The following is a 27,106-nucleotide window of genomic DNA, read 5'->3' as shown; positions in this document are numbered from 1 at the left end:
CATAACTTCCCTTCGAGTAAAACACATAACTTTATACTTTTCAACAGAAAACCTAAAAACCCCAATTTCCTTCCCCGCGAGTCAGCGTTCCGAGATCTTACACCCGTGTGAGATGAGACACCGGAAAATACATTTCCCATGATTCCTTGCGCCGGGAGAGTCCCCTTGACAATGCGTGGGAGATCTTCGCCTGACAACATCTTTGTACTCTTACACACGTGGGGACATTTAACGCACCGTTCCCCCGTTTAAGGTAACGTTTTAACATATTTTGCTGTTAAAAACTTTAAGTGTAAGCACAAAATACGTTTGTGAGTAATGGGTGACGGCAAAGAGAAGAAAGCGGCCGCCAACTACCAGCTAGCTGGGCTAACCTGACATGCTAAATCTAGCTAGCTTGAGATGCTAACTAGCTTGTGATGCTAGCTCTGACTCTTGTTTCCATGTAGTAGTCTGACGTCATTTGTGTGTTTCCAACTCCGTATGGCCGTGTGAAGATGAGTGAGGACGGGGAGCGGCTGTTGATTCAGTTCCAGGACGAGGCTGGAGAGACCCTGGGCTCTCCTTTTGATGTTCCTCTTGACATCACACCTGACAAACTTCAGCTGATCTGCAATGCTCTGCTCCAGAAGGTAAACACGACAGGCAAACGAAAATATTTTTGTTCAAAGTAACTTCAATATTTCCCCTGGTTTGCTTGTTTTTTTTTGTGGAAAACTTAAAATTTAAAGGCCTACTGAAACCCACTACTACCGACCATGCAGTCTGATAGTTTATATATCAATGATGAAATATTAACATTGCAACACATGCCAATACGGCCTCTTTATTTTACTAAATTGCAATTTTAATTTCCCCTGGAGTTTCTTGTTGAAAACGTCGTGTAATGATGACGTCTACGCATGACGTCACGGACTGTAAGGAAGTATGAGCGCTGCGCACACACACAGCTAAAAGTCGTCTGCTTTAACCGCATAATTACATTGTATTTTGGACATCTGTGTTGCTGAATCTTTTGCTACTTGTTCAATTAATAATGGAGAAGTCAAAGTAGAAAGATGGAGTTGGGAAGCTTTAGCCTTTAGCGACACAAACACACGGTAATTCCTTGTTTAAAATTCCCGGAGGTGAAGCTTTCCTATGGATCAGATCAGTCAAGCGAACATGGTTCCCGACCAAATGTCAACCAGCAGTTTTCGGTGATAAAATTGTGGTAAAAAGTCGCCACTTACCGGAGATCAGCTGAGCTTGTGCAGTCCATACAGCTGCCGTCGACTTCCATCAGACACTGGCCTCAAGACACCCGTCGACACACCCCTCCGACTATCAGGTGCTATTAAACTCACTAAAACACTAGTAACACAATAGAAAGATAAGGGATTTCCCAGAATGATCCTAATAAATTTGTCTAAAAACATCTGAATCCGTCCCAATGCAATCGCGTTTTTTTTTTTCTTTTTTGTAGTCTGTCGCTATCAATATCCTCAAACACGAATCTTTCATCCTCGCTCAAATTAATAGGGAAATTATCGTTTTCTTGGTCCGAATTGCTCTTTTTGTTGGAGGCTCCTATTAAAAACAATGTGGGGCGCCCTCAACTGGTGACGTCATCGTCTGCGACTTCCGGCAAAAGCAAGGCTTTTCTATTAGCGACCAAAAGTTGCGAACTTTATCGTGGATGTTCTCTACTAAATCCTTTCAGCAAAAATATGGCAATATCGCGAAATGATCAAGTATGACACATAGAATGGACCTGCTATCCCCGTTTAAATAAGAAAATCCCATTTCAGTAGGCCTTTTGTGTGTGTGTGTGTGTGTGTGTGTGTGTGTGTGTGTGTGTGTGTGTGTGTGTGTGTGTGTGTGTGTGTGTGTGTGTGTGTGTGTGTGTGTGTGTAAAATAAAGGGTGTAACGGTACACAAAAATTTCGGTTCGGTACTTACTTCGGTTTGAAAGTCACAGTACGGTTCATTTTCGGTACAGTAAGAAAAAAAACAAAATACTGTATTTTCCGCACTAAAAGGCGCACTTAAACACCTAAAATTTTCTCAAAAGCTGACAGTGCGCCTTATAATCCGGTGCGCCTTATAAATGGACTAATATTGAGTCCCAGCAGGTCTCGCAACTACAGTAAGCAGCTGCCGATTTCATTTTCCCCCGTAGGAGAAGAAGCGCGCGCTGCATGCTGGGATATATGACTGCGCCAGGCCGTGCCGTTTCATTTCCATTTGTGTGTTTATGTAAAGACCCCACAATGGCTCCTATTAAGAGACATGAGTTCAGGAAAGCAGGAATTGTCACTGAACTGCTAGACAACAGCAGCGACACTGACTCCATTAACAACATCAGCGACACTGACTCCATTAACAACATCTCGAAATAGTGCAAAGCAATAACAATATATCAACCTCCATAGCAGAACCTCCAGTCCGAGCATAATGGGTAGTTGTGGTGGATGGTGCGTCGAAAGCCCACTTTACTCACGAGAGTAAAGTGCAGCCGTGTCTGGTGCAGCCGTGTCCCGCTGCACCAGCACCTTACAGGGACACACCGAGGCCGTCATCCAGAATTATTTCCTACGCAATGACTCTAGTTATCCCCTGGGCTTTAGCACTGTTCAGCGGCAGTATGTCACGCTTCGCGAACGTTTCTGTCAGTTAGTTGGGTAGGACCTTTCTTTTTCTTTTCGTCAGTTTTCTTTAGAAATTCTTCATATTCTTTACGGTGGTATTTCGCTGAATGCTTGATAATGTCTGGAGCGCTATAGCTCGGTTGGTAGAGCGGCCGTGCCAGCAACTTGAGGGTTGCAGGTTCAATCCCCGCTTCCACCATCCTAGTCACTGCCATTGTGACCTTGGACAAGACACTTTACCCACCTGCTCCCAGTGCCACCCACACTGGTTTAAATGTGAAAATTAGATATTGGGTTTCACTATGTAAAGTGTTTTGGGTCACTAGAGAAAAAGCGCATATAAATATAATTCACTTCACTTCTTACAACTTTACCACCACGCTTGACTTTTTATTGTGGCATTTTTTGCACTCCACCTCTTCATCATTTTCGTTTTGTTGGGTAAAATAATCCCACACAGCTGACATTCTTACCGGTAACTTCCGCTCGCCTTTCGGAACCATGAACCGGCATCCGCTTCCGATTAGGACGGTTAGGACACAGACCTGTGGATGTGTTGAAGGTGTGCTGGAAAATGCGGAACGGAAATTAGGGAGCAGCAGAAAAGTGCAATGTATTATGTAAATCGGTGCGTTGGAAAACACGGACCGGAATTTAAAAAACAAATGGATCTGGATCGGCATTTTCCAATGCCTTGCCGATGCGCATTTTTTGGCAAATATTGGGGGCCGATCCGATCCAAATATCGGTTCGGGACAACTCTAGTCAAGAGAAAACTCTGAAATGTTGGCAGACCTTTGTGGCCCAAGTACTTGTTCAATCTGAAAATGCGGATGAACTAAGATGTGCTGTATGTCGTGAGTTTTTGTGTATCGTGGTGATGAAAACAAGACAAACGTAGTTGAACTCTGAAAATAGTGGAGTGGTGCTATTCAGATTGACCGCTGCGGCGATCTAGCCGGCAGGTGAATACACACATTCCTACTTACAATTCCCAAATGTATTTGTCTTCCTATTCATTGGATACAGGAAGAGCCGGTGCCTTTGGCGTTCTTTGCGCGGGGCGAGGCTGAGATTGTGTCCAGTCTAGGCCAATGTGTGAAGGAACTCCTGGTGGAAACAGAGCAGGTCCTGCCGGTGGTGTACCAGCCCCAGGCCGTGTTCCGAGTCCGAGCCGTGTCCCGCTGCACCAGCACCTTACAGGGACACACCGAGGCCGTCATCTCCACTTCTTTCAGTCCCACTGGCAAGTAAGTGATGCATTATGTGGTCCTCTAGTAGTGCTGCTGGAGTCAATTATTTTAGTAATCCAATAATCTATCGATTAGTTTGTTCTGTTGAGTCTCAATGCTTAATTGAGAGAAAATAGTTTAAATAGACAAAGTTTTTTCTGGTTGCCTTACACTTTATAACATTTTATTTACCTTCTTTTATCTTATGTCTATCCTCTTTACCTATTTATCTTCCATCTACCTTTAATTTACCTACTTGTACCTTTTTTACCTTCTTTTCCATTTTATTTACCTTCCTTTTCTACCTTCTATTTACCTTCTATTCAACTTCTTTTACATTTTTGTACCCTTTTTACCTTCTATATTCCTTCTTTTACGTTCTATTTAACTTATTTTACTTTCAATTGACCTTTTACCTTCCATTCTTCTACTCACCTTCTGCTTACTTTGTCACCTTTTTTACCTTTTATTTCTTCTTTTACATTCCATTTACCTTTCTTTTTACTTTTTTAACATTCTATTCAACTTTAACCTTGTTTTACCTTCTGGTTTATTTTATTTTCCTTTACCTTTTATTTGGTTTGGATTTTACACATTTTTATTAGTTACATTTATGTGATGGTTAATCAAAACAACAACATATGAATCAAAGCTTATTTTCTAATCAAATCAATTGATTATTCGTTGCAGCCATACTCTAATTCAGTGGTTCTCAACCTTTTTTCAGTGATGTACCCCTTGTGAAATTGTTTCTAATTCAAGTACCCCCTAATCAGAGCAAAGCATTTTTGGTTGAAAAGAAGAGATAAAGAAGTCAAGTATAGCACTATGTCATCAGTTTCTGATTAATTACATTGTATAACTTTGCAACATATTGCTCATTTGTAGTGGTCTTTCTTGAACTATTTGGAAAAAATATATATAAAAATAACTAAAAATTTGTTGAAAAATAAACAAGTGATTCAATTATAAATAAAGATTTCTACACATAGAAGTAATCATTAACTTAAAGTGTCCTTTTTGGGGATTGTAATAGAAATCCATCTGGATTCATGAACTTAATTCTAAACATTTCTTTACAAAAAAAGAGATCTTTAACATCAATATTTATGGAACATGTCATAATTCGTATTCATGTATTCTTCTTCAAGTGACGGCATGGCAAAGTTGGTATAGTGGCTGTGCCAGCAATCTGAGGGTTACTGGTTCAATCCCCACCTTCTACCATCCTAGTCACGTCCGTTGTGTCCTTGAGCAAGACACTTCACCCTTGCTCCTGATAGGCCCTGGTTAGCGCCTTGCATGGCAGCTCCCGCCATCAGTGTGTGAATGTGTGTGTAAATGGGTGAATGTGGAAATACTGTCAAAGCGCTTTGGGCTCCTTAAAAAGGAGTAGAAAAGCGCTATACAAGTACAAACCTTCACCATTTATGTACTTTTTATGGGGTTCAGTGTCAGATTGTGAAAAGATAAATCTTTAACATGGACGTCAACATAGATATTATTTTCTTGAATGAGAGAGTAGACAAACTCCTGCTCTTGTCACTACATGAAAAGATCAAGTATTGTCTTCATGTGTGCAATGTTTTGATTTTTAGATATTTGGCCAGCGGTTCAGGTGACACCACGGTACGTTTTTGGGACTTGATGACCGAGACGCCGCATCACACCGCCAAAGGTACGCTCAGAATTTACACTAGAGATCAACTGATATACTTTTTTCAGGAACGATGCCGATTATTATTATTTAAGAGGCCGATAAATTATATTTGGAGGCTATATTAATTTGCAGTAAAATTATTTAAACAGGAATGGTATACGTCAATAAACAGCTCTTCAAGGCTTGAAGTTGTTTTTTTTAACATTATTTTTAAGAAACGTGGGACCAGTAGTGACATAATATTTTATGCGTTGCTAATGTTGTGCTTAAATTAGCAGCAAAATGTTTCAGCCAACACCCTTATAACTTGTGCCTAAGAGGAGCGTCAACATTTTCAATTCAAAATATAGAAAACCTCCTGGGAAAATTGCCATAAATATGGCATTTCTCTTCTTTACAATAACTCAGTCTACAAACCCTGTTCCCATATGAATTGGGAAATTGTGTTAGATGTAAATATAAACGGAATACAATGATTTGCAAATCATTTTCAACCCATATTCAGTAGAATATGCTACAAAGACAACATATTTTAATGTTAAAACTGATAAACATTTTTTTTGTGCAAATAATCCTTAACTTTAGAATTTGATGCCAGCAACACGTGACAAAGAAGTTGGGAAAGGTGGCAATACATACTGATAAAGTTGAGGAATGCTCATCAACACCTATTTGAAACAGGCTAATTGGGAACAGGTGGGTGCCATGATTGGGTATAAAAGCAGCTTCCATGAAATGCTAAGTAATTCACAAACAAGGATGGGGCGAGGGTCACCACTTTGTAAGCAAATGGTCGAAAAGTTTTAGAACAACATTTCTCAACGAGCGATTGCAAGGAATTTAGGGTTTATACCATCTACGGTTCGTAAAATTATCAAAAGGTTCAGAGAATCTGGAGAAATCACTGCACGTAAGCGATGATATTACGGACCTTTGTTCCCTCAGGCTGTACTGCATCAAAAACCGACATCAGTGTGTAAAGGATATCACCACATGGGCTCATGAACACTTCAGAAAACCACTGTCAGTAACTACAGTTGGTTGCTCCATCTGTAAATGCAAGTTAAAACTCTACTATGCAAAGCGAAAGCCATTTATCAACAACACCGAGGAACGCCGCCGGCTTCGCTGGGCCCGTGCTCATCTAAGATGGACTGATGCAAAGTGGAAAAGTGTTCTGTGGTCTGACGAGTCCACATTTCAAATTATATTTGGAAACTGTGGACGTGGTGTCCTCCGGAACAAAGAGGAAAATAACCATCCGGATTGTTGTAGGCGCAAAGTTCAAAAGCCAGCATCTGTGATGGTATGGGGGTGTTTTAGTTCCCAAGGCATGGGTAACTTACACATCTGTGGAGGCACCATTAATGCTGAATGGTCCATACAGGTTTTGGAGCCACATATGTTGTCATCCAAGCAACGTTATCATGGACGCCCCTGCTTATTTCATCAAAACAATGCCAAGCCACTTGTTACAACAGCGTGGCTTCGTAGTAAAAGAGTGTGGGTACTTTCCTGGCCCGCCTGTAGTCCAGACATGTCTCCCATCGAAAATGTGTGGCGCATTATGAAGCGGAAAATATGAAAACAAGACCCCGGACTGTTGAACAACTTAAGGTGTACATCAAGCAAGAATGGTAAAGAACTCCACTATCAAAGCTTTAACAATTAGTTTCCTCAGTTCCCAAACGTTTGAGTGTTGTTGAAAAAAAAAACTGATGTAACACAGTGGTGAACATGCCCTTTCCCAACTACTTTGGCATGTGTTGCAGCCATGAAATTCTAAGTTAATTATTTGCGAAAAAAAAAATTAAGTCTATGAGTTTGAACATCAATTATTTTGTCTTTGTTGTGCATAAAATTGAATATGGGTTGAAAAGGATTTGCAAAAAACATTGTATTCCGTTTATATTTACATCTACCACAATTTCCCAACTCGTATGGAAACGGGGTTTGTACTTAATTGTAAACAATCTTACAACAGTTTATAGATTTAATACATTGTAAGTTTTTCTTGTGAGGAACCCTGAAATATTGTGAACATTTAAATAAAAGCAATCCTGGGCGGACAGGGGCTCGTTGAAGGACTCCATCGCTGCAGTAGCGAATGTTCAATGACAATTGCTTGTATTTCGACACATGACTTCTTCCCGGAAGTGAAAACAAGTGGTGGTCGACGAAGCTAAGATGTCTGTTGTACAGCAAGCAGAGTGCAAACTATCTGAGTACAAAAGTGGCATAAATCAGCAAAAAGCAGATACGAGCAAAAAAATCGAACTATGCAATGAAATACATGTCTATACTTACATTATTTATAAAGTCATATCAAGTTTTGGATTAAGGTGGGGTTCCCAGACATATCAAACAATTGTGATCCACACACAATTATACATGACAAAACAGATGGAAACTTGGAAAAGCATGGAGGTCTACAACTTGTTTGTGTGTGGTTGGGTGAAGGACATTGGTATCAAGACTCTCCCGGATAAATTTGCATTGTTTTTGCTCCGGTAAGATTGCATTTCCGGATTTAATTTTGCGTCTACTGCCAAGTTTGATGCTGTTGCATGCGCCGCTTACGAGTGTCTTTTCCTGTCTTTATCAAAATATAACCATAGATGTCAACATTTGTGTATGTGCTTAAAGCTTCATCACTAAGTGTTGCCTTTGGAAAAATCTAACTCTATAAGGTTTTGCTCACATTTGCTTTCTTTTAGATAGACTTGCCGAGTTGGTGCTTTTCGAAACACTTGGAGCAAACACGTGTTTAAGAAATACAAATTATATCAGGATAATACTTAAATAGAAAATAGTACACATTAAAAGTATATCGAAAAAATCTTTTAACAAAATGATCACTGCAAACGCATGCATTCTTTGACTCTGCTCCCTTGGACTGGAGTGTGAGTTGCATGCTTTTCTCATCGTCGTTTTGTAAAATCGTGCACTCTTCCGCCCTTTTTGATTACCTCTTGAGGAAATCCAAAGAAACATTTGTCCTTTTTGCGATTTTAATGGTTTGTAAAGCAGAAAACAACACAAGTAGAGGTCTTTATTTATTCGAGAAAGGCCAAATGGTGCCTAGTACCCATTGAGAACAGAGCTAACTTGACAATATTTAAAGGCCTACTGAAATGAGATTTTTTTATTTAAACGGGAATAGCAGGTCCATTCTATGTGTCATACTTGATCATTTCGCGATATTGCCATATTTTTGCTGAAAGGATTTAGTAGAGAACATCGACGATAAAGTTCGCAACTTTTGGTCGCTAATAAAAAGCACTGCAGGAGGGAGAGATAGAGAGTCGTGGCTGCGTGCTGCATTACGTGGACCCCGACTTAAACAAGTTGAACATTTTATTCGGGTGTTACCATTTAGTGGTCAATTGTACGGAATATGTACTGTACTGTGCAATGTACTAATAAACGTTTCAATCAATCAATCAATGTATGCTAGCATGTAGCTATTGCTGCAGCAGCACCAGCTGACTGCTCGCTAAAGACGTTAACTGCTGCTTACTTTCACTTCAGAGTCTCAAAGACACAATCGAGTCTCCAGTATCTCCGGGAAAAGTCATTAGATTTGTCGCTAGCAGTTGTTCGCATAAGGAAGTCGCCAAGAAAATTGACAGCACCTTTGGTGCCATCCTCGAGCACGTGTTTTGTTTCAAGATGGTATTTTATACTTGATGTGCGCTGATGATTAAAACGTTTGTCACTGCAATACCAACAAGTTACCTTAGTTTTATCCAAAGTTCTGTTTTGATGCCAAATGGGACGCCCCTCCTCGCAATCACAGCCCGTGTAACATATCCGCGCGTCGGAAAAGAGGAATCTTCATTAATTTTTGATAACGCGATAAGTTATTTTTATTAATCACATGCGTTAAGGTTGACAGCCCTAACTGATATATGAAAATGCGAAATATCCGCGCCGATGATCGATCTGTAATTCATACGTCAATATATATACTGTATTTTTCGGATTATAAGTCGCTCTGAAGTGTAAGTCGCACCTGCCGAAAATGCATAATAAAGAAGGAAAAAAGTTATATACGTCGCACTGGAGTATAAGTCGCATTTTTGTGGGAAATTTATTTGATAAAACCCAACATCAAGAATAGACATCTGAAAGGAAATTTAAAATAAATAAAGAATAGTGAACAACAGGCTGAATAAGTGTACGTTATATGAGGCATAAATAACCAACTGAGAAGGTGCCTGGTATGTTAACCTAACATATTATGGTAAGAGTCATTCAAATAACTACAACATATAGAACATGCTATACGTTTACCAAACTATCTGTCTCTCCTAATCGCTAAATCCCATGAAATCTTATACGTCTATTCTCTTACGTGAATGAGCTAAATAATATTATTTGATATTTTACGGTAACGTGTTAATAATTTCACACATAAGTCGCTCCTGAGTATAAGTCGCACCCCCGGCCAAACTATGAAAAAAATTGCGACTTATAGTCTGAAAAATACGGTGCATGCAAATGTTAATGTTGCCGATAAATTATGCCTGATGTTTCCAGGACACACGCACTGGGTGCTGAGCATCGCCTGGTCGCCTGACGGCAAGAAGCTGGCATCAGGGTGTAAAAACAGTCAGGTGACTTCCCAGCACACGCTTATTAACTAAGATTTATAAACAGCGTTTTTGATTTTATTTGATTATTTTTTCTTCTAGATTTTCCTTTGGGATCCAGTGACTGGCACACAAGTCGGGAAGACATTGACGGGACACACCAAGTGGATCACTTGGCTTTGCTGGGAGCCTCTCCACCTGTGAGCATATTAAACATATGAACCACACTTTTTATTTAAGTCTGTTCAACTACAGCAAAATATTGTAGAACAATTTGAATATTTAAATTACAGTGGAACCTAGATTTACGTGCCCCTCCGTTTGCGAACTTATTGATTTACCAACTTTTTCCCCCCGAGTCAAACCATTTATTTGTGAAGTGAATTATATTTATATAATGCTTTTTCTCTAGTGACTCAAAGCGCTTTACATTGTGAAACCCAATATCTATTTCTTTTACATTCAAACCAGTGTGGGTGGAGCAGGTGGGTAAAGTGTCTTGCCCAAGGACACAACGGCAGTGACTAGAATGGCGGGAGCGGGGATCGAACCTGGAACCCTCAAGTTGCTGGCACGGCCACTCTACCAACCGAGCTATACCGCCCGAGCTATTTGTGTGCGAACGTTTCAACCACTCATTTAGTCTCCTACATCCATCCATCCATCCATCTTCTTCCGCTTATCCGAGGTCGGGTCGCGGGGGCAACAGCCTAAGCAGGAAAACCCAGACTTCCCTCTCCCCAGCCACTTCATCTAGATCTTCCCGGGGGATCCCGAGGCGTTCCCAGGCCAGCCGGGAGACATAGTCTTCCCAACGTGTCCTGGGTCTTCCCCGTGGCCTCCTACCGGTTGGACGTGCCCTAAACACCTCCCTAGGGAGGCGTTCGGGTGGCATCCTGACCAGATGCCCGAACCACCTCATCTGGCTCCTCTCGATGTGAAGGAGCAGCGGCTTTACTTTGAGTCCCTCCCGGATGGCAGAGCTTCTCACCCTATCTCTAAGGGAGAGACCCGCCACACGGCGGAGGAAACTCATTTCGGCCGCTTGTACCCGTGATCTTATCCTTTCGGTCATGACCCAAAGCTCATGACCATAGGTGAGGATGGGAACGTAGATCGACCGGTAAATTGAGAGCTTTGCCTTCCGGCTCAGCTCCTTCTTCACCACAACGGATCGGTACAACGTCCGCATTACTGAAGACGCCGCACCGATCCGCCTGTCGATCTCACGATCCACTCTTCCCTCACTCGTGAACAAGACTCCTAGGTACTTGAACTCCTCCACTTGGGGCAGGGTCTCCTCCCCAACCCGAAGATGGCACTCCACCCTTTTCCGGGCGAGAACCATGGACTCGGACTTGGAGGTGCTGATTCTCATTCCGGTCGCTTCACACTCGGCTGCGTACCGATCCAGCGAGAGCTGAAGATCCCGGTCAGATGAAGCCATCAGGACCACATCATCTGCAAAAAGCAGATACCTAATCCTGCGGTTACCAATCCGGAACCCCTCAACGCCTTGACTGCGCCTAGAAATTCTGTCCATAAAAGTTATGAACAGAATCGGTGACAAAGGACAGCCTTGGCGGAGTCCAACCCTCACTGGAAATGTGTTCGACTTACTGCCGGCAATGCGGACCAAGCTCTGGCACTGATCGTACAGGGAACGGACCGCCACAATAAGACAGTCCGATACCCCATACTCTCTGAGCACTCCCCACAGGACTTCCCGAGGGACACGGTCGAATGCCTTCTCCAAGTCCACAAAGCACATGTAGACTGGTTGGGCAAACTCCCATGCACCCTCAAGAACCCTGCCGAGAGTATAGAGCTGGTCCACAGTTCCACGACCAGGACGAAAACCACACTGTTCCTCCTGAATCCGAGGTTCGACTATCCGACGTAGCCTCCTCTCCAGTACACCTGAATAAACCTTACCGGGAAGGCTGAGGAGTGTGATCCCACGATAGTTGGAACACACCCTCCGGTCCCCCTTCTTAAAGAGAGGAACCACCACCCCGGTCTGCCAATCCAGAGGTACCGCCCCCGATGTCCACGCGATGCTGCAAAGTCTTGTCAACCAAGACAGCCCCACAGCATCCAGAGCCTTAAGGAACTCCGGGTGGATCTCGTCCACCCCTGGGGCCTTGCCACCGAGGAGCTTTTTAACTACCTCAGCGACCTCAGCCCCAGAAATAGGAGAGTCCACCACAGATTCCCCAGGCACTGCTTCCTCATAGGAAGACGTGTTGGTGGGATTGAGGAGGTCTTCGAAGTATTCCTTCCACCTATCCACAACATCCGCAGTCGAGGTCAGCAGAACACCATCCGCACCATACACGGTGTTGATAGTGCACTGCTTCCCCTTCCTGAGGCGGCGGACGGTGGTCCAGAATCGCTTCGAAGCCGTCCGGAAGTCGTTTTCCATGGCTTCCCCGAACTCTTCCCATGTCCGAGTTTTTGCCTCCGCGACCGCTGAAGCTGCACACCGCTTGGCCTGTCGGTAACTGTCCACTGCCTCCGGAGTCCTCTGAGCCAAAAGGACCCGATAGGACTCCTTCTTCAGCTTGACGGCATCCCTCACCGCTGGTGTCCACCAAGGGGTTTTAGGATTTCCGCCCCGACAGGCACCAACTACCTTGCGGCCACAGCTCCGATCTGCCGCCTCGACAATAGAGGTGCGGAACATGGTCCACTCGGACTCAATGTCCAGCACCTCCCTCGTGACATGTTCAAAGTTCTTCCGGAGGTGGGAATTGAAACTTTGTCTGACAGGAGACTCTGCCAGACGTTCCCAGCAGACCCTCACAATGCGTTTGGGCCTCCCAGGTCTGTCCGGCATCCTCCCCCACCATCGCAGCCAACTCACCACCAGGTGGTGATCGGTAGAAAGCTCCGCCCCTCTCTTCACCCGAGTGTCCAAAACATGAGGCCGCAAATCCGATGACACAACTACAAAGTCGATCATGGAACTGCGGCCTAGGGTGTCCTGGTGCCAAGTGCACATATGGACACCCTTATGTTTGAACATGGTGTTTGTTATGGACAAACTGTGACGAGCACAAAAGTCCAATAACAAAACACCACTCGGGTTCAGATCCGGGCGGCCATTCTTCCCAATCACGCCTCTCCAGGTTTCACTGTTGTTGCCAACGTGAGCGTTGAAGTCTCCCAGTAGGACAAGGGAATCACCCGGGGGAGCACTTTCCAGTACTCCCTCGAGTGTTCCCAAAAAGGGTGGGTACTCTGAACTGCTGTTTGGTGCATAAGCACAAACAACAGTCAGGACCCGTCCCCCCACCCGAAGGCGAAGGGAAGCTACCCTTTCGTCCACCGGGTTGAACTCCAACGTACAGGCTTTGAGCCGGGGGGAAACAAGAATTGCCACCCCAGCCCGTCGCCTCTCACTGCCGGCAACGCCAGAGTGGAAGAGGGTCCAATCCCTCTCGAGAGAAGTGGTTCCAGAGCCCTTGCTGTGAGTCCGACTATATCCAGCCGGAATTTCTCGACTTCGCGCACTAGCTCAGGCTCTTTCCCCCCCAGTGACGTGACGTTCCACGTCCCAAGAGCTAGCTTCTGTAGCCGAGGATCGGACCGCCAAGTGCCCTGCCTTCGGCTGTCGCCCAGCTCACAATGCACCCGACCTCTATGGCCCCTGCTATGGGTGGTGAGCCCATTGGAGGGGTGACCCACGTTGCCTCTTCGGGCTGTGCCCGGCCGGGCCCCATGGGAACAGGCCCGGCCACTAGGCGCTCGCCATCGTGCCCCACCTCCGGGCCTGGCTCCAGAGGGGGGCCCCGGTGGCCCGCGTCCGGGCGAGGGAAATCTGGGTCCATGATTTTTCATCTTCATAAAGGTCTTTGAGCTGCTCTTTGTCTGATCCCTCACCTAGAACCTGTTTGCCTTGGGAGACCCTACCAGGGGGCTTTATGCCCCCGGACAACATAGCTCCTAGGATCATTGGGACACGCAAACTCCTCTACCACGATAAGGTTGTAGCTCAGAGAGGAGTAGTCTCCTACATGCAGGCAAAAAACAGGGTCGTAATATATTTGGGATGGCGCAGCCCTCCACGTCATTTGCTGTGCAATACACAAGTCACTTCTCAGCCCTTCAGCATGTGTGCCTTTTCTGTGCTTTTTCGACTTTTGACAAGTTTTGTTCCTTTTGCCAACTCAACATGAGTCACAAAAAGAAAACAGACCAGCACAGAAGGAGAGACTCGTTGCGGAGTTAAAAAAAAAAAAGACTATTTACGACAAGTACTATAATGGTGCTCACGAGTATGGAAGAATCGACAAAGCAGGCTTTGTACCACAGCAAGTTTTAATTGTAATGAGACTGCACTTTTCTGGAAAAATATGCCAGAGCAGACTTATTTCACAGCATAGGAGAAGAGCTACTCTGATTCCGTGGCACAACTTTCAAGCGAGTACACACACACGCACACATTGCCCCTCCCCTTGACCCCCGTTCTTCCTCTCTGTCTCTGTCTGTACTCCTTTCTAGTCAGCTTAATGTAAGTAGATTTTACGTTTCAAATGTTTTTTATTGTAGGTATATGATTGTTATAAAGTAAAGGATTGTTGCGATTGCTTATGGTTTGTGAGGGCACCATGCGCTTGATGGTAGAGCAGCACATACAGGACAGTTCAGCGTGTTATTGTTGTTTTGTCTTGTACAAGAGACCATCGATCCATTACCTCTTTATGTTTGTTTGATTTACAGTACTGTATAAAACTGTATATTGTGTTCAAAGGTGTGCAAACCTTTACTAAAATATAGACTCAAGGGTGGAACCCATTATTCATAAGTACATGGTTTCTTATGGAGAAATTTGCTTCACGATACGGATTTTTAATTTCACAAACCCTGTTCAAGAACCAATCGAGTTAGTAAAACGAGGTTCCACTGTATAAGAAATATGTTCTGAAGAGTCCCCTGGATTTGAGGGTGCTACTTTAGGTGTGCTATTGCAAAACATTGTGCACAAAGTATGATCCCTAAATGTTTGTTTAGATTAGTTTGGTGTGGAAGAGCATGCTTTCTGACCTCACGAATGGACAAAAGTCCCAACAGACACGTTTACAGTCTCTCCAGAAGCTGCAAAGGCGAGGGAACAGCTCTGACATGTCCCAATACTTTTATCCACACATGTTTATATATATATATATATATACACACTTTATATATATATATATACACCAGTGCTTCCTAACCTTGTTGGAGGTACCGAACCCCACCAGTTTCATATGCGCATTCACTGAACTAAGTGAAAAATACAATTTATAAATGTTTTTTTCAAATTCAATACAGAGTTACCGTATTTTTCGGACTATAAGTCAAGTTTTTTTTCATACTTTGGCCTTGGGTGTGACTTATACTCCGGAGCGATTTATAGTCCGAAAAATACGGTATATGTTTTTGGTAACACTTTAGTATGGGGAACATATTCTAAGTAACAAAACTTAATTTAGAGTTTTTTGGACACCAGGGGAACATATTCTATGTAGGGCCGCGACTAACAACTAATTTGATCATCGATTAATCTGTCGATTATTACTTCGATTGATCGATTAATAATCGGATAAAAGAGACAAACTACATTTCTATCCTTTCCAGTATTTTATTGAAAAACAGCATACTGGCACCATACTTATTTTGATTATTGTAGCCTCTACGCATGCGCATAGCATAGATCCAACGAATCGATGACTAAATTAATCGCCAACTATTTTTATAATTCATTTTAATCGATTAGTTGTTACAGCCCTAATTCTAAGTAACAAAGACTTAATTTAGAGTTATTTGGTTAGGTTTAAGGTTAGAGGGTTAGGGTCAGGGTTAGAGAGTTAGGGTTATAATAAGGCCATGTCGAATAAGGCATTAATACGTACTTAATAATGCCTAGTTAAGGGCCAATGTGTTACTAATTTTCACGTCAATAAGCAACTAATTAATGGTGAGTATGTCCCCCATACTAAAGTGTTACCATGTTTTTTTACCGGTGCACAAAATGAACCGTGCATGAACATCACCTTGTTCAAAGAACAAAACCAACACAGTGCATAAACTCAAAACAAATTACTTCTGCTGTTGCCGTATCTGTAATACGCCGATAGGGAGAAGTTTTTATTTACACAATAAGTTGGGTGTGTCTTGACCTCCGCCGAACCCCTGAGCCCGACTCACCGAACCCCTAGGGTTCGATCGAACCCAGGTTGAGAACCACTGATATACACATATGTATAATGCCGACCCCTCCTTCCTTCATTCTTTCAGCAACGCGGAGTGTCGCTACCTGGCCAGCAGCTCCAAAGACGGCTCGGTGCGCATCTGGGACACAGTGTTGGGACGCTACGACAAGATCCTGACGGGACACACTCAATCTGTCACTTGCGTCAAATGGGGCGGGGACGGGCTTCTCTACACGTCCTCACAGGACAGGACGGTCAAAGTGTGGCGAGCCAAAGACGTGAGACTCCCCTGCAGGCCGTGAAAGCTCAAACAAGCTAAATGAGTGCAGTGTACTTATGTTTTCTTTCTTTCTTTTAGGGTGTCCAATGTCGGACACTGCAAGGCCACGCCCACTGGGTAAACACACTGGCTCTTAGCACAGACTATGTGCTGCGGACTGGAGCGTTTGAACCTGCGAGTGCCACCATCAACCCCCAAGACCTGACTGGATCATGTAAGAACACATGTACTGTATATGCTAAGCGGCAGTTCTGCAAATGTCTCCTAAATTTCCATGTTTTCAGGATTTTAGCCATCTTGTGTTCTAACAACGTGTCTCCTCCTAGTGGAGGAACTGAAAGACAAAGCCTTGCAGAGATACAACAAAGTCCGGGTATGTATGTTGTTGTTTTCTTAGATAGTCTATACATCCTAAACCAAGGGTGTCCAAAGTGTGGCCCAGGGGTCGTTTGCTGCCCGCAACTAATTTTTTTTACCAGCACATTCTAAAAATACAATTACCCAAAAAAAACAACATGAGAAGCAGAATGAATGAGTAAACAGGTAAAATGTAAAGAGAAAAAGATGAAATGTTGACTCTGACACAAAGCTGCCATGCAGGCTGTTTTTGTTTTATAAAGCCCTAAAAAATATAATGAATCTAAATCAACGTTGAGCTCAACATTGATTTTCTGATTTGTTTTTGATTGTGTCAAGGCTGCAGTTTAAATAAATATTTCACTTTGTAATATAGCATATTTTTGTGTTTGCCATATTAGAAAATTATTGGACAAATGGAATAAACATAAAAAAAATATAACTCATACAGTGAAAGTTGATCTGGAGAGTCAAGCAATGAAAAGTTTAAAAATGACTTAAACACTCATATGAGTGGGAACTTTTTGGACCCCAGAGAACTTTTGCATATGATTTTATTTTTATTTTTATTTTTTATTTTCTAAACTGTCATGGTTAACAATGATTTGGATTCATTGTTTTTTTTGTTTTTTTTTTACAATGACAGTTTAGAAAAAGAAAAGAATCACACGAAAAAGGTCTCTCGGGTCCAAAAAGTTCCCACTCATACAAGTGTTTAAGTCATTTTTTTTTCATTTTCATTGCTTGAATCTTCAGCTCAACTTTCACTTCATGGGTTATAATTTTTATGTTTTATTTGTCAAATAGTATTTTTCTGTATGACAAAACCCACAAAATATGCTATATTTCAAAGTGAAATATTTAATTTAACTGGAGCCTTGACTAGCTCAACAATTATTTAGATTTTTATTTTTTTCATTTTTTTTTTATCAGTTATTGACATATTTAAGGGTACAAGAGGGACAAGCAGTAGAAAATGGATGGAATTACTTCACCTAAAATATTTCCCTTGGATTTTTGGGGTGGAAAATATTGCATATTTTCTGGGGGTGTTTGCCTTAAAAACAGGTTTTTCTTTGACAAAAAAATGCATGGTCTACAGTTTTAAGCGTTGAAAGTAAAGTAATATTCTTGTGTGACTTACTTATAAATCCAATATTCTACTTTAAAATATATTTTGGGAGAATGACATATTTTGCGTGTGCCATATATAGAATGTTTTCTTTGACAAAAAGGGCATGAATCATAAAAATTATAACATATCTGTAGTTGATCTAGATATATATATAAGCAATGAAATAAAAGAAAAAATATATGTATACATGACTTATTTTTTAACACTTAAGAGTGGGGCCGTTTTTGGATCCTGAAAACTTTTTTTGTATTTTTTTTTTTCACTCTAAATATGAAATAAATGCGATCAAAAGTACACTTAAATTGGAGCCTATGGGAGCCGTGCGATTCCACCTATAGAGCCCTTTTTAAAAAATCCATCCGTCATGTCTTTCCTAATGATTGTGAACTATAGGCTAAGTTCCAAAAAAAGTGCAGTTACCCTTTAAGCCTCCAGATACTTCACCTCAAATATTCGACTTCGAATTTTTTAGGGCAGGGGTCGGCAACCTTTACCACTAAAAGAGCCATTTTGACCCATCCATCCATCCATCGATCTTCTTCCGCTTAGCCGAGGTCGGGTCGCGGGGGCAGCAGCCTAAGCAGGGAAGCCCAGACTTCCCTCTCCCCAGCCGCTTCGTCTAGCTCTTCCCGTTTCACTAATTAAAAAAACAATGGGAGCCACAAAACTCTTTTGAACTTTAAAATAAAAAAAAAACACTGCATGAATGGTTGCTTTGTGCTATGTATAAACAAACTATTATGGGTTACATTTATGAAATTAATGAACGACTGCAGAGAAAATTTAATAAAATTTCTGCTTGCAACAAAACTTTTTTACCTCCGAAAAGACGTCTGGTTGAAGGTTAAGTAAAATACTTAATGTCTATTTAAGTCCTCCTTGTAGTAATGAAAAAACAAAACACCGAACTTAAAGTATCCACTGGCAGAGAACCAAAAATGCCGTCCTCTCTCTCTGTGCCGTCATCCTTTTACTGGCGCCGTGCAGTCAGCTGCCAACCTGAATAATAAAATGTTCATTTCACTGAACAATTAAAAAATTTGAATATATGCAAAAATTTTGCATATATGCAAAATTATAGGAAATTAAAATATTTACCATACTTGGTCAATGTGATTTCTGCTCCTGAACCGCAGCGCACAGCGTCTCCACATCAGGGCTGTATGACATCACCTTTATCTTCACACATGATTGTAAACTCTCATCTGGGAGGCGTGTGCGGGGTTGGGGTGTGTATATTGTAGCTGGAAGAGTTTGGGCTGGAAGGGATTCTGGGTATTCGTTCTGTTGTGTTTATTTTGTGTTACGGTGCGGATGTTCTCCCGAAATGTGTTTGTCATTCTTGTTTTGTGTGGGTTCACAGTGTGGGGCATATTTGTAACAGTGTTAAAGTTGGTTATATCGCCACCCTCAGTGTAACCTGTATGGCTGTTGATCAAGTATGCCTTGCAGTCATTTACGTGTGTAACAAGCCTCATACAACATGTGACTGGGCCGGCACGCAGTTAGTATGGTGAAAAAGCGGACGTTTTAAGGCAGTGCCATCACGGCACGCCCTCAGTATTGTCCAGGTGAAAATTGGAGAATGATTGCCCCCGGAGATTTTCACTGATATTCAAGAGTCTCGAGGAAAAATTAGGAGGGTTGGCAAGTATGCAGCTGAGCTGCGTCAGAGTGATCAAAGAGCCGCGGGTTACCGACCCCTGTTTTAGGGGGAAAAGATTGTGTACTTGTTTTTTTGCCATAAAAATTAGTTTTCTTTGACAAAAAGGGCATAAAACATAACAAAAAAAACAAAACACTTTATATCAACAGATCTGAAGTTGGCCTTGAAGTGTTAAAAGTAAAAAAAGAATATTATGTGACTTATTTTTAAAACTTTTATGACTGGGAACATTTCGGGTCCCCGGGACTATTAGTATTCAATAAACTTTATTGGAACCCCAAGGGTTAAAAATGTATATATTGTGTTGATTTTAAAAATGAAATCTAAATCTAAATATAACTTTGATTTTTTTATTTTGGAAAATTTTGAACACTCCTGTGCTAAACTTTACGCTCAGTGGCCTAGTGGTTAGAGTGTCCGCCCTGAGATCGGTAGGTTGGGAGTTCAAACCCCGGCCGAGTCATACCAAAGACTTTAAAAATGGGACCCATTGCCTCCCTGCTTGGCACTCAGCATCAAGGGTTGGAATTGGGGGTTAAATCGCCATAAATGATTCCCGGGCGCGGCACCGCTGCTGCCCACTGCTCCCCTCACTTCCCAGGGGGTGATCAAGGGGATGGGTCAAATGCAGAGGACACATTTCACCACACATAGTGTGTGTGTGTGTGTGTGACAATCATTGGTACTTTAACTTCACTTCTTTATTGACACATCATTTTGTGGTTCCGCAGGGTTCCGCCCCTGAGCGCTTAGTGTCCGGCTCAGACGACTTCACTTTGTTCATGTGGAATCCAGCAGAGGAAAAGAAGCCCTTGGCCAGGATGACGGGCCACAGCGCCCTGGTCAACGAGGTGCTCTTCTCCCCAGATACGAGGCTCCTGGCCTCGGCCTCTTTCGACAAGTCCATCAAAATATGGGACGGTCGCACGGGAAAGTAAGACCATGCGATGTAATATTGCTTTCGTCCACTCGGTGCCACTCTCACACATCGGTCTGCCATCACCTTGTCTGCTTGCAGGTACATGATGTCCCTCCGTGGCCACGTGGGTTCCGTGTACCAGGTGGCATGGTCGGCCGACAGCCGATTGCTGGTGAGTGGCAGCAGCGACAGCACGCTCAAAGTCTGGGAGGTCAAGACGGGGAAGTTGAACATGGACCTTCCTGGCCATGCTGATGAGGTGAGGAGACACACTGACAGAAAAAAATCCTTGCATATTGTTCAATGTTGATGTTTTTTCATAGTAGGGAAATGTGTGAATTTCTTAGATTTTTACAGGTCGTTCAAGTTGACTACCGTATATTACCAAATAAACGCCCTTGGGCAAATAACCGCCCATGTTCTAATAGCCGCCCGGGGTCTGACCCCATTTTGTGAATGCGTTTGCTGCAGTATTATTGTTTTGGTGATTTTATAGAGCAGTGGTCCCCAACCTTTTTGTATCCGCGGACCGGTCAACGCTTAATAATTTATCCCGCTTTTTTTTTTTTCTTCTTTGTCATGAAAAAGGGACGTTTTTGTCATGAAAAAGGGAGGTTTTTGTGGTTGGTGCACTAATTGTAAGTGTATATTGTGTTTTTTATGTTGATTTAATAAATAATTCTTATTTTTTTATTTTTTTTAAATAAAAAAATTCTTCTGCGGCCCGGTACCAATCGGGCCACGGCCCGGTGGTTGGGGACCACTGTTATAGAGTACTTGGTACCATAATTTTATTTTTCCTGTATGCTGCTTTATTTAAAACTTTGAATACTGTAGCCTTTATTTTATTTAAGTGACAGTATTATTGTTCTGTTTTGATGGTGGGTTTTATACTTGAGTACTTGGTACCGTAAGTTAGTTTTTTCCAATAGGCTCCTTTATTTAAAAAATTTATTTTTAGTATTGTTATTCTATTTGACAATTGTTGCACTACTACTTGTTGATCTCTTGTCATTTGATAGCCTACCTCAGTGGTTCTCAAATGGGGGCACGCGTACCCCTGGGGGTACTTGAAAGTATGCCAAGGGGTACATGAGAGATTTTTTTTTTTTAATATTCCAAAAATAGCAAAAATTCAAATATCCTTTATAAATATATTTATTGAATAATACTTCCAACAAAATATGAATGCAAGTTCATAAACTTAGAAAATAAATGCAACAATGAAATATTTAGTGTTGACAGCTAGATTCTTTGTGGACATGTTCCATAAATATTGATGTTAAAGTTTTAATTTTTTGTGAAGAAATGTTTAGAATTAAGTTGATGAATCCAGATGGATCTCTATTACTGGTATAGCTCGGTTGGTAGAGCAGCCGTGCCAGCAACTTGAGGGTTGCAGGTTCGATTCCCGCTTCCGCCATCCTAGTCACTGCCGTTGTGTCCTTGGGCAAGACACTTTACCCACCTGCTCCCAGTGCCACCCACACTGGTTTAAATGTAACTTAGATATTGGGTTTCACTATGTAAAGCGCTTTGAGTCACTAGAGAAAAGCGCTATATAAATATAATTCACTTCACTTCACTTCACTACAATCCCCAAAGAGGGCACTTTAAGTTGATGATTACTTCTATGTGTAGATATCTGTATTTATAATTGAATCACTTGTTTATATTCCAACAAGTTTTTAGTTATTTTTATATCTTTTTTTCCAAATAGTCCAAGAAAGACCACTACAAATGAGAAATATTTTGCACTTTTATACAATTGAATAAATCAGAAACTGATGACATAGTTCTGTATTTTACTTCTTTATCTCTTCTTTTCAACCAAAAATGCGTTTCTCTGATTAGGGGGTACCGGTACTTGAATTTAAAAAATGTTCATGGGGGGTACATCACTGAAAAAAGGTTGAGAACCACTGGCCTACCTCATGTTGATCTCTTGTTTTTTTGTTTGATGTTTACAATAGCTTTTACATTTAAAGTTTTTTGTACGAAAAAAAAATTCTGGACAGTAATCATTGTACCCAAATAATGGCTTGGTGCAGGCTGGTGCAAAAATAAATAAAAGCCTTGTGCAAATAACCGCCTGCTTCTTTTAGACGCCTGTCTCTAAAATCGATTTTGTGAAATAAACGCCCGGGCTACTATTTGGTAATATACGGTAAATACACTTTTAAAAATGCACAAAAATGTCAAGTTTAAAATGTGACACCAAATCGTACCTTTCGATTACTACTTAAAAAAAAAAAAAAAAATGTAACAAAAGGTATTTGTGAATCACTTGCACTTAATGTTATTTTCCTTTTGTCAAAGGAAGTGTCTTGTGTTTTACAGTTGACTATTTCTAACAATAGTTAAAGGCCTTCTGAAATTAGATTTTCTTTTTTAAACGGGGATAGCAGGTCCATTCTATGTGTCATACTTGATCATTTCGCGATATTGCCATATTTTTGCTGAAAGGATTTAGTAGAGAACATCCACGATAAAGTTCGCAACTTTAGGTCGCTAAAAAAAAAAAGCCTTACCTTTACCGGAAGTTGCAGACGATGTGCGCGTGACTTCACTGGTTGTAGGGCTCCTCATATCCTCACATTGTTAGTAATGTGAGCCTCCAGCAGCAAAAGCCATTCCGACCGAGAAAGCGACAATTTCCCCATTAATTTGAGCCAGGATGAAAGATTTGTGGATGAGGATATTGAGAGTAAAGGACTAGAAAGAAAGAAAAATTAAAAAAAAGGCGATTGCAGATGTTATTACACACATTTACTATGATAATTCTGGAAAATCCCTTATCTGCCCATTGTGTTAGTGTTTTAGTGAGATCAAATAGTACCTAAAGTCGGAGGGGGTGTGGCCACGGGTACGTGTGTTGACCCAGTGTCTCTGAGGGAAGTCACGCTGCTGGAAGCGGTGCTGATGTCGCCGGTAAGAGCAAACTTATTACCAAAATTTTCTCACCGAAAACTGCTGGTTGACATTTGGTCGGGATCCATGTTCGCTTGACCGCTCTGATCCATAGTAAAGCTTTGCCTTCGGGAATTTTAAAGGGGAACATTATCACCAAACCTATGTAAGCATCAATATATACCTTGATGAAAAAAGACCATGTATTTTTTTAACCGATTTCCGAACTCTAAATGGGTGAATTTTGGCGAATTAAACGCCTTTCTGTTTATCGGTCTTTTAGCGATGACGTCAGAACGTGACGTCACCGAGGTAACACACCCGCCATTTTCATTTTCAACACATTGCAAACACCGGGTCTCAGCTCTGTTATTTTCCGTTTTTTCGACTATTTTTTGGAACCTTGCAGACATCATGCCTCGTCGGTGTGTTGTCGGAGGGTGTAACAACACTAACAGGGAGGGATTCAAGTTGCACCACTGGCTAGAACTCTGCCGCCAGACCCCATTGAATTTGCCAGAGTGTCTTCACATTTGACCGGCGATGCTAAGACAGACATGGCACAGAGATGTATGGATAACCTGCAGATGAATTTGCAACAATTAAGTCAACGAAATCACAAAGGTGAGTTTTGTTGATGTTGTTGACTTATGTGCTAATCAGACATATTTGGTCACGGCATGACTGCCAGCTAATCGATGCTAACATGCTATGCTAATCGATGCTAACATGCTATTTACGCTAGCTGTATGTACATTTGAAACTAAATACCCACATTTAATGCGAAAAAAACACTTACCAATCTACGGATTTAAGTTGCTCCAGTGTCACAAGATGTGAAAGTCCTGATCGTTTGGTCCGCACATTTTACCGGCGATGCTAATAAGGCAGCCATGCTATGGCCACTTCATTAGGTACACCCACGCTATGGCCGAATAGCGTCAATAGCTATTCGCTCAATAGCTTCAATTTCTTCTTCAATTTCGTTTTCGCTATCTGCCTCCATACTCCAACCATCTGTTTCAATACATGCGTAATCTGTTGAATCGCTTAAACCGCTGAAATCCGAGTCTGAATCCGAGCTAATGTCGCTATATCTTGCTGTGGTAACCGCCATGTTGTTTGTATTGGCAGCACTGTATGACGTCACAGGGAAATGGAGAGTGGTTTCGAAGATAGCGAAAATAAGGCGCTTTAAAGTTTTATTTAGGGATATTCCGGGACCGGTAAAATTTTGAAAAAAACTTAAATACAACAAGCCACTGGGAACTGATTTTTATTGTTTTTAACCCTTTTGAAATTGTGATAATGTTCCCCTTTAAACAAGGAAACACCGACTGTGTTTTTGTGGCTAAAAGCTAAAAAGCTCCCACCTCCATCTTTCTACTTTGACTCCTCCATTATTAATTGAACAAATTGCAAAAGATTCAGCAACACAGATGTCCAGAATACTGTGTAATTATGCGATTAAAGCAGACTACTTATATTTTGGATCGGGTTAGAAAATAATGTCAGCTACAACCGGAGACATCAAACGCACAGTGCATCATACGAGTCATCATACCGCGACGTTTTCAACACGACACTTCGCGGGGAATTTAAAATTGCAATTTAGTAAACTAAAGCGGCCGTATTGGCATGTGTTGCAATGTTAATATTTCATCATTGATATATAAACCATCAGACTGTGTGGTCGGTGGTAGTGGGTTTTAGGAGGCCTTTAACTTCATTTCACACTCGTATGACAGCAGTGCTTTAAATGAATTTTCCTGCGCATTACATCAGTATTTGTCTTTTTAAAGGGGTCCTATCATGCAAAACCAACTTTTCATACCAATTGTTACCTGGTTTTGTGTATTTGGAATCCCCATAAGTCCAGAAAATGTGAAATCAAACCATGGACGCATTTCGGAGATATTTATAAAACATAATTGCCTTCCTTCATATTGGCGCCAAACGAGCCGTTTAGAATTTGCCCAATTTGTGACAATTTTCCCATTGGTGACGTCAGCAGATATCTTCATCTATGGGAGAGGGCCTGGAGGGTATGGTTTAAAAATAAAATCTACTCTTTTCACAATAAATTAGATTTCCCTTTTTTGTCCCGATTTTTAATTTGGGTTACATTTTTAAGAAACCAATGAATAGAGATGATTCAAAGCAAGTTTTACTTTTATTTGAGCAAAAACTAGTAGTTTGAAATTGCACGGCATACATTGCATTTTACTTGAGCAAAATTAAATTTTTTATATTCAGTTCTTTAAGTTTTACTACTTAATCAGAAACTAGTAGTTTGAAATGGCACTGCAGACCTCTCCACTGTTGCCATTTTTAATACAAAGTGAAGTGAAGTGAATTATATTTATATAGCACTTTTTCTCTAGTGACTCAAAGCGCTTTACATAGTGAAACTCAATATCTAAGTTGCATTTAAACCAGTGTGGGTGGCACTGGGAGCAGGTGGGTAAAGTGTCTTGCCCAAGGACACAACGGCAATAACTAGGATGGCGGAAGCGGGGATCGAACCTGCAACCCTCAAGTTGCTGGCACGGCCACTCTACCAACCGAGCTATACCGCCCAAAGTAGCGTATAGTTCTAATTTATATTTCTCATGGGTTAAAAAATGTCCAAACTGAGATCTCCTGGCTATGCAGCCTGCATGCTAACAGATAGGAAAGGCTTAAGATGAGCCGAAGTTTTGGGCTAATATGTATACAAACCATTCATGCGCTCTTCTAATGTGCAGGTGTTTGCTGTGGACTGGAGTCCCGATGGTCAACGAGTGGTCAGTGGCGGGAAAGACAAATGTCTAAGAATGTATGTGAGACATTTTCCCGCTTGTTTTTAACCTAAAAAACATTTCTGACCTCTTCAATATCTTTGCTTGCAGATGGAGAAAATAGCCACACTTTGTTTGCCCTGGTGTTACCTTCTGGATGTTCATGTCCTCTCCCACCGTTTCACGCCAAGAAACTTGACATCTGGAAGTAGAGGTGGTTAATAAACAACACGGCATCTTTTTGTGTAGGCTGGTGAACGTGACACATAAGGTTATTTGTGCACCCGTTACAACTTCAATCTTTGCAAGATACTCAGTCAATGTGTTGAAAAAACCCTCGTCATATTGAATCACGCACTCAGAATGTGAGGAATTATCTCGCAATATGTAGGTGACAGGTGGACGCTCAATAGCTTACGATGCCAATGAGACTTTAATCCGCTCCCTTTTGCACTCAGCAAAGCTTCAACCTGCTGATTTCTCCTTTTTTCGGATCACCCAGCAGACCTCAAATTTATCTAGGGCTCCCAATTATGGCCTAAGTGATAATTAACATTATTGTTATCAATATTGAAATCATGATTAGTGATTGTTAGGTAAAGCAGTGTTGGGGTGTGAACATAATACCATTAAGTAATTTGTGATGTCTAATAAAAAGGCTATAGATAAACATTATCCATATATGTAAAGACAAATATCATTTTTTTTAATTCTTTAATAAAATCAACTTTTCAACTTTTTGTCATTA

General features: G+C 41.6%; 1 protein-coding gene across 1 annotated transcript; it reads left to right on the top strand.

Annotated features, from left to right (window-relative positions):
- The first annotated feature begins 97 nt into the window (after positions 1-97).
- nle1 (notchless homolog 1 (Drosophila)) lies at positions 98-27,106 on the top strand. Its single transcript, XM_061891398.1, has 13 exons — positions 98-253; positions 498-632; positions 3,660-3,880; positions 5,461-5,540; positions 10,065-10,141; positions 10,220-10,317; positions 16,397-16,589; positions 16,670-16,805; positions 16,918-16,964; positions 20,481-20,683; positions 20,768-20,927; positions 26,326-26,396; positions 26,470-27,106. The coding sequence occupies exons 2-13, from the start codon at positions 498-500 to the stop codon at positions 26,480-26,482; spliced, it is 1,434 nt and encodes a 477-aa protein (XP_061747382.1). The 5' UTR covers positions 98-253; the 3' UTR covers positions 26,483-27,106.

Source organism: Nerophis ophidion, linkage group LG28 (genome assembly GCF_033978795.1).
Source record: "Nerophis ophidion isolate RoL-2023_Sa linkage group LG28, RoL_Noph_v1.0, whole genome shotgun sequence".
Lineage (NCBI taxonomy): Eukaryota > Metazoa > Chordata > Actinopteri > Syngnathiformes > Syngnathidae > Nerophis > Nerophis ophidion.
The sequence above is the reverse complement of the archived record's forward strand: the minus strand, read 5'-3'. Positions and strand labels throughout refer to the sequence as shown.

Excerpts from the sequence above, each read along its gene's own strand:
- nle1 (XM_061891398.1), top strand. The coding sequence starts at position 498 with ATGAGTGAGGACGGGGAGCGGCTGTTGATTCAGTTCCAGGACGAGGCT. Across the intron at positions 10,142-10,219 it reads CAGGGTGTAAAAACAGTCAG|ATTTTCCTTTGGGATCCAGT; the intron begins GTGACTTCCCAG and ends TTTTTCTTCTAG. Across the intron at positions 16,590-16,669 it reads AAGTGTGGCGAGCCAAAGAC|GGTGTCCAATGTCGGACACT; the intron begins GTGAGACTCCCC and ends TCTTTCTTTTAG.